The sequence below is a fragment of the Nematolebias whitei genome, chromosome 16 (assembly GCF_014905685.2).
Source record: "Nematolebias whitei isolate Nwh7 chromosome 16, NemWhi1, whole genome shotgun sequence".
In the NCBI taxonomy this organism is placed as follows: Eukaryota; Metazoa; Chordata; class Actinopteri; order Cyprinodontiformes; family Rivulidae; genus Nematolebias; species Nematolebias whitei.
Genome location: NC_056513.1, coordinates 44,188,367 through 44,197,188, shown reverse-complemented (window position 1 = coordinate 44,197,188; position 8,822 = coordinate 44,188,367). Strand labels below are relative to the sequence as shown.

General features: G+C 41.0%; 1 protein-coding gene across 1 annotated transcript in view; it reads right to left on the bottom strand.

The window, feature by feature from the left end:
- The window catches only part of dctd (dCMP deaminase), a 30,589-nt gene that overhangs the window by 15,379 nt on the left and 6,388 nt on the right, over window positions 1–8,822 (bottom strand). Inside the window, exons 4-5 of the mRNA XM_037690020.1 lie at window positions 5,562–5,678; window positions 896–992 (exon numbers count right to left, since the gene is read on the bottom strand). Of these exons, the coding sequence (XP_037545948.1) occupies window positions 896–992; window positions 5,562–5,678 (214 nt within the window). The remainder of the gene's footprint in view (window positions 1–895; window positions 993–5,561; window positions 5,679–8,822) is intronic.

Below are 8,822 nucleotides of genomic sequence, written 5' to 3'. Positions count from 1 at the left end.
TAATCATCAGTATTAAAACAATTAAAGACCTGAAATATTTCAGTTGGCGTGCAATTAATCTGAAATATATGAAAGTTTCATTTTTATCATTACATTATGGAAAATAATGACCTTTATCACAATATGCTATTTTTTTGAGAAGGAACTGTAGAAGGTCCATCTCAGACATTTCATACTCAAAACAAAGCCGAGGTGAAGAAATCCTGATGTGCTCTTCCACTGCAGCATGTGCAATCAGAATCAACACAGACAGCAAAGATGTCAGACTAGATGTTTATTTTCAGTTGATGGAGGAGGAGCTGGAGGAGGAAGATCTGGTATCTCTTTTAACTAAGAAGAAACACTATTTTGAAATTTTTTCCCAAAAACAGAACACTGTTTTCAATAGACTGGAACATGCCCCTAGGCTGCCCAAGTGAGGCGTAATCCCTTCCGGTCATCGCTGCCACGACTGCCTGGAGGGGGCGCACTCTCTCAGTCAACACATCCAAGGAGAGACACTGGTTCTCCACGCTGTTTCCTGCGTGACGTCTCCTGCAGCCACACCACTGTCCCATCTTCCTCCACAAATTATTTTATCTTTAAACGTTTCATTAGACTATCTTTATCACTGTTAATGGTACCAGCGCGATGCTGGTTGTATTTTCTCACAGCCCCAGTCAGCAGCTCCTCAGCAGTAGCTGCTCTCAGAGACCAACTCTCAGCAGCCATTTTACATAAACATGCCCACGAAGCTCCCACCAGTCCCACAATGTTTGCCACATAGTCCTGTGAGAGTTCTGGCCAGGGGCAATGCACAAGACAAGGTGTCAGTGGAAGAGTAGAAAACTACAGAGTTTTTGACACGCACACACGTGTTCTGCAATCAGCTGTGGGTAACATATGTATTTGATACCTGAATTGTATTCCTGCCATGCAGAGCAGCCTCCTTGAAGCAATCATCTCAGGAGTATCGTGGTACTTGTCAGACAGATACACCACTTCCTTCAAACCTGGACAAAGGCAAGAAGATGTAAACAAATGAAAATCAACATGAGATTAAGATGTAATTTTCATGTAGGGTTAAAAAAAAACAAAAAAAAAACTTTTTTTTAAAATTACACTTTATTAAATTCACAAGGTACTTGAACTAGCACAATACAAGTCTTAGAACATTCATATATGGAGGGGCTCCACCTGAGCTGGTCAAGGCTGACTGTAATTTTTCATGAGTTTGGTTCTGCTGTCTGTTCTGTCACTCATCACCCACCGTCCTGTTTGCCCAGGACAAGAGGTTCATTTAAGGTGAGAATTAAATGTAAATAGCTAACATGCTTTAAAATGTCATTTTATTAATTCATTTTAATTTCTAAGTCTGACAACAATGAACAGGATATAGTGATAAGATAGTGATATATTGGGCGGCTGTGGATGAATGGTAAGAGCAGTCGTCTTCCAATGGGAGAGTTGGGGGTTCAAATCCACCAGCAGTCACATGCCGAAGTGTCCCTGGGCAAGACACTGAACCCCTCGTCTCTGATGTGTCCCATCAGTGTATGAATGTGATTAAGCTCTGATTAGTCTCTTTAGAATGATTTGTTCAATTAGTTTTGTAGAGATCTAGTATAGAGCTGTATGAATGGGTCAATGAGGACACATGTTGTTGTGTAAAGTGATTTGAGTATCTCGATCAGATAGAAAGGCGCTATATAAGTACAGTCCATTTGCCATATAGTGATGAACATGGATTGTAAAGTCCAGAAACTGGACTGTATGTAGATTATTATTATTTTTATTTTTTTACAATAATAAGCTGAAATGAGATAAATGGAACTGGTCCAGATGACATGATTTAACCTTTTTTGTTGCATATATTTGGATTAAGAAAAACTACGGTAAAACTGTAAAAAAATATTTAAATGTGATTACAGTAACTACAAACACATCAAGAGCATTGGTTAAAAAAAACATTTTTTAGGGAAAACTGTCTCCAACAAGTATATTTATTCATATAGCACCAGTTATAACAAAAGTAAACACTGGGCACTGTACAAAAATATCCACATGTACAAACTGGATTCCAAAAAAGTTGGGACACTAAACAAATAGTGAATAAAAACTGAATGCAATGATGTGGAGGTGCCAACATCTAATATTTTATTCAGAATAGAACACAAATCACAGATCAAAAGTTTAAACTGAGAGAATGTTTCATTTTAAGGGAAAAATCTGTTGTTTCCAAATTTCATGGCGTCAACAAAAAAGTGCATTTTTACCACTGTGTGGCATCCCCCCTTCTTCTTCCAACACTCAACAGACGTCTGGGGACAGAGGAGACCAGTTTCTCCAGTTTAGAAATAGGAATGCTCTCCCATTCATGTCTAATACAGGCCTCTAACTGTTCAATCGTCTTGGGCCTTCTTTGTGGCACCTTCCTCTTTATGATGCACCAAATGTTCTCTATAGGTGAAAGATCTGGACTGCAGGCTGGCCATTTCAGTACCCGGATCCTTCTCCTACGTAGCCATGATGTTGTGATTGCTGCAGAATGTGGTCTGGCATCATCGTGTTGAAAAATGCAGGGTCTTCCCTGAAAGAGATGACGTCTAGATGGGAGCATATGTTGTTCTAGAACCTGAACATAGTTCTCTGCATTAATGGTGCCTTTCCAGACATGCAAGATGCCCATGCCACAAGCGCTCATGCAACCCCATACCATCAGTGATGCAGGCTTCTGAACGGAGCGTTGATAACAACTTGGGCTATCCTTGTCCTCTCTGGTCCGGATGACATGGCGTCCCAGTGTTCCATAAAGAACTTCAAATCGTGACTCATCTGACACAGAACAGTCTTCCATTTTGCCACACTCCATTTTAAATGACCCCTGGCCCAGTGCAAACATCTGAGCTTGTGGAGCTTGCTTAGAAATGGCTTCCTCTTTGCACTGTAGTTTCAGCTGGCAACAGCGGATGGCACGGTGGATTGTGTTCACTGACAATGCTTTCTGGAAGTATTCCTGAGCCCATTCTGTTATTTCCTTGACAGTGGCATTCCTGTTTGAGGTGCAGTGACGTTTAAGGGCCCGGAGATCACGAGCATCCAGTAGAGTTTTACGGCCTTGACCCTTACGCAAAGTGATTGTTCCAGATTCTCTGAATCTTTTGATGATGTTATGCAAGACTGATGATGATAACTTAAAAGTCTTTGCTATTTTACTCTGCGTAACACCATTCTGGTATTGTTGCACTATCTTTCTGCACAACAATGGTGGATCAATTGGTGATCCTCTTACCATCTTGGCTTCTGAGAGACACCGACACTCTGAGAAGCTCTTTTTATACCCAATCATGTTGTCAATTGACCTAATTAGTGTTAATTGGTCTTCCAGCTGTTCATTATATGCTCAATTTCCTTTTTCCAGCCACTTATTGCTACTTGTCCCAACTTTTTTGGGATTTGTTGACACTGTGAAATTTTGAATCAATATATTTTTCCTTTAAAATGTTACATTTACTCAGATTAAACTTTTGATCTGTCATCTATGTTATATTACGAATAAAATATTGACATTTGCCATCTCCACATCATTGCATTCAGTTTTTATTCACAATTTGTTTAGTGTCCCAACTTTTTTGGAATCTGGTTAGTACAATTTGTACAAATATATGCATGCATGTCCAAAAAGGCAACTTGAGGTAAGTTTTATTAATGTTGGATAAGTTTTAAAGTTAGAATTAAATTCTGCTAACACAAAACATTTATTTTTATTCCTAGCTTTAAAGTGGATATTAAAGTGATTAATTTAAGTGATTGTTTAAAGTTACTTTATATTTTATAAGGGGCAGATATAAGATTTTTTTTATTCTTTCTGCACTCTTTTCATTCAATGTTTTCTTTTTCACGATTTAAAAAAATGTTTCATTTAAATGAATGAATAAATGAATTAAATTAAATAAAATGTTAAATGGCTTCAAACATCTGCTAAGTTCATGGCATAAACCAACAGACATGTTCCTGTTTTTAGTATTTTACATCACTTTATAATGTAGCTGTTTATGTTTTTAATATAATTTTCAAAATATTTTTATTTTATTTTATGATTGTTTACTGTTGTACTGATAAATATCTCGTGGAGGGTAAACTATATCTTGACTGCAAGTATCAAACTGTGAAATCCTTCATTTTCTACAACTGATAGTGGTTGATCATGAATCATGATGAAGTTTAACAACTTCTCTGTAAACATTTGAGCTCCGTGGTTTCAGCGACGTCTTCTTCTTGTTCAGTCCGAAGCAGGCAGTCTGATTTGGGTCAGCCGCGCTCAGTCTGTCCCTCCTCAGAGACGGGCAGACTGAGCGGGGCAGATTGGACGAGGCTGGCCGGGGTCGAGTCGTCTCTTTCAGTTTGACCAAAGAGCAGCGCCCCGCTGAAGCCACGGAGCTCTAATGTCCATCGTAAAACTAACTTTAACGTGGTTTAATGTGGCGCTATGGCTCTGCAGACAGTGCACGTTGCTGTCTTGTTTTGTGGTGTTTAGTGTAAAATACTTCCACACAGCGGACATGTTTAGATGAAAAGTTTGTTAGCTGTTAGCCACAGTGCTGCTAACTCAGTCCTCACGTTGTAGCTGCTGCAAACTATGAACTGGATTTCCTGAATGTGAGGCGGGTCTTATTACTCTGGGTTCATGAGACACGCCTCCGTTCAGGAAATCCATTCCATAGTTTGAAGCCAACATGCATCATGGATCGGAAATATCGGCAGGTGGATCGGAAAATCTGATACTTAAATTATGCTGGTATCGGAGGCCAATACTTATACTGGATCGGATCGGCTCCATCCCTAATTTAGATAACCTAGTATAAGCTATTGCCTTGTAAAACTTTATTCAAAACGATAAATCTAACGTAGATGTAAAATATCAGTGTTAGTAACGTTATACTTGTTATCCTCAATGAAATGCATTGTTTACTTGTCTACAAAGAAAATTAAACTCTGCTGCGATCAATACTAATTACACCTTGGCCAACAGGGAAGACATTCTTTTAATTTATATTCTTGTAACACACTTGATAACTTTATTGGGAATAGTGGAGGATAGAAAATGTGAATGCACGTTAGGAAGAGAAGATAAAACTTTATTGATCCCGCAGGAAATTGCTGAAGACTGTTTTCATGACCAGTGCACCACTGGTAAACCTACTGTGGAACTGGGCATAGCGTGGATCTGATTAGCTTAGCTTCATGGTTGCTAACAGCTGCACTAAATAAACAAGCCCCGCTCCATTCACTGTTTCCTTAGATTCTTGGGGGTGGACAAAGATAAAAAAATTCAGCCATTTGATCAGTTATCAGCAATCGCCTGCCCCACCTAATATCGTTATCGGCGACAGCCAAACTTTCCATATCTCTATTCCATATTCCAGAGTTCTACTTTTTTATTTAGCACACTATTGTGTTCCAAATAAAGTGTGAATGTTGAATCACAAAAATCTTAAACTTTTGCACTTAAAATACTGATGTAAAGGTAGAAATCAGCCTATTGGACTTCTGAGCATCATGTGAATGTCACCAACACTAACCTGCCTGGATGATGAGCTTGGCACACTCGTTACAGGGGAACAAAGCCACGTACATGCTGCATCCTTTCACATCAGCACTGTTCTTGTTCATGATGGCATTCAGTTCTGCGTGACAAACTGTGGGACACAACATTGACACAATAACTTTTGAATTATGTACAAGTTGTTTTATTCTCATTTTACTAGGTTGTATTACAAACACATTTGCAAGATGTGGATCAGTTTTAGCCCTGTGATGGACTTGCGACCCGTCCAGGGTGTCCCCCGCCCCTCACACAGTGATTGCTGGACATGGTCACCAGCGACCCTCGTGACCCAAAATGGAAGAAGCGGGTAAAAGATGATGGATGGATGGATGAATCAGTTTTAGCCACCAGTTACTTTAGTTAATTTACTCTTTAATCAACTGTAACTCGCTTGCAGCATCTGGTGCATGTTTTTTATTATTTCAAGAGGGAGGGGCCTGTCTGACAAGCAGAGGTAACTCGTTCCAGAGTCTTGGTCCTGCTACAGAGAAGGCCCTGTCACCTCTGCGCTTAAGACGAGTTCCTGGAACTGTGAGGAGCAACTGGTCCGCTGACCTCAGGGAACGTGGAGGGAGATACGGTTGTAGCAAATCAAAGAGATGGGGGGGGGCGGCACACTGTTCAGTGATTTGTAGACATACAGGAGTATTTTGAACAGGATTCGAAAGTGAACCGGTAACCAGTGCAGTGAGGCCAAAGCTGGTGTAATGTGCTCTCTTTTGCCTGTACTGGTTAAAAATGGGGCTGCTGCATTCTGGACCAGTTGTAGTCGTGCAATGGAGGTCTGACTGATACCAAACAGGAGCAAATTGCAGTAATCAAGCCTAGATGTAATGAATGCATGTATTACTGTCTCCAGGTTATTTTTGGACACTATGGGCTTCAGTTTAGACAGCCGTCTCAGTTGGAAGAAGCATGATTTAACAATCATGTTTACATGATTGTTAAGTTTCAGGGAAGGGTCCATTATCACTCCCAGATTAGTGACTCTTTGTTTTTCTGACAGGGTTAGAGTGGAAAGGTCAATGCAGTGGTTTGTGATCGTGTCGGTGGGAAGGAACAACATGACTTCAGACGTCTTTTCATTGAAACTTAAGAAGTTTAAAACCATCCAGTCCCTGATGTCAGCCAGGCAGTCGAGCAAAAGGTTGAATAGAGCATGTACCATTGTGTCTTAGGGGGAAATAAATTTGACAGTCATCGGCGTAGAAGTGGAAGGGCATGTTGTGTTTCCGGAAAATAGCACCAAGCGGCAGCAGGTATAAAGAGAATAGGAGGGGACCCAGGATGGACCCCTGCGGAACCCCCCATTTAAGCTCTGCTGCTGCAGAACTACAATCCTTGATGGAGACACAAAAGGATCTATCAGCGAGGTAGGATCTGAACCAATTGAGGGCTGACCCTGTGACGCCCACCCACTGCTCCAACCTAGCAATGAGGATCTCATGGTCAATGGTGTCAAAGGCGGCTGTGAGGTCCAACAGGACAAGCAGCACAGAATCACCGGTATCTGTGGTTAAGAAAATGTCATTAAAAACCTTCAGTAGGGCAGTTTCAGTGCTGTGGAGAGGTTTAAAGCCAGATTGGAATAGCTCTAAGATGGCGTGATCCTCCAGGAAGCACTTCAACTGGGACTCGACTATTTTCTCCAGTAGTTTAGAAACAAATGGGATTTATATTCAACAGATGTCTGCTGTATGATTTTATGAAGCTCACTGTTTGTAGCAGCACTTAAGAGACGTTTTCTTCCACTGTACAGGACACGGCAGGAGATGATGAGAGGGAACCTCTGGTCTGGATGTTTGTGAGAAGTGGGGAGACACCACCGCTACAGCCCAAACACGAGGGAAGCAGTGAGGAGGCTAGAGCCGAGATCAGATCCAAACACCAAATACAAACAAGTTGTTCCACTGAGAGGGCAGCACGGTGGCGCAACTGGTAGAGCTGCTGCCTCTCAGCGAACAGGTCCCTGGTTCAAACCCCGGTCCAGGGGCCTTCTGGGTGGAGTTTGCATGTTCTCTCCGTGCATGCGTGGGTTTTCTCCGGGTACTCCGGTTTCCTCCCACAGACCAAAAACATGCATGTTAGGCTGATTGGTAACTCTAAATTGTCCCTAGGTGTGAGTGAGAGAGTGAATGGTTGTTTGTCTCGTTTGTCTCTATGTGGCCCTGTGATGGACTTGCGACCCGTCCAGGGTGTACCCCGCCCCTCGCACAGTGATTGCTGGACATGGGCACCAGCGACCCCCGTGACCCAAAATGGAATAAACGGGTAAAGATAATGGATGGATGGATGGATGTTCCACTGAGGCACCAAGGACGGAGGACAGGAAGTGATCCACGTGGAAACCCTCAGATGAAGCAGCTCTTCTGTTCAACCATCCACAGTTGCCTTTCTCTGACTGATGACTTGTTTTTAAATCTCCAAGAGCAGTCGAGGAAGCTGTGACTTATAGCCAGAAGGTGGAATGTTAAATAATGTAACAAATAATGTAAATACAGTGTTTAAATCTTGTGCCTCATTTAGCTCGAGTTATACGCTTTCTACAGTAAAGTAACGTGTTCATCAAATTAGTTTTTACTAAAATGGTTAAAATAAAACTGGACTCTGAGCCTGTTTTAAATAAAAATACACATTTTTTGGGTGATTATACATCAATAAGAAGACAAAGTCAGAATGTGTTGAACATTTTATTTTATAACTACAAGCTTGGGTTCACAGAACCATTTTACATTAGTGCTAATGAAGTGATGACGCTACAAACTCTAATGTTCCACGTCTGAAAAAAACAACAACAATACTGTCCAACTATTATTTTTTTGGTGAAGGATGACTGTAGTGTCAGCGTAGTCCTTGAAGTCTGCAGAATGTAACATGTCTGCTCTTCAGGTATCATGTCCTTATTGAGTCGAGTGCTGTAAATAAAAAGTTGCTGTGATGATCCGGCTGACTGTGGACTGATGGACACCGTACCAGTCAGCAAGGTCCTGTTGCTTGGATCCAAGGTCAAGGTAATTTAAGAACAGGAAGAGCTCATCAATGGGCTGCAGGGTATGGGTTGAGGGAGTGGAGTGGATAAATAATACTGAACAACTGGCAATAACTAATAATTCAATTTCAACGTCACTACCTGTGCAATAACCTGTCACACAACCTGTGTAGTATATGCTGATTATGTGCAATATATATATATATATATATATATATATATATATATATATATATATATAAAAAA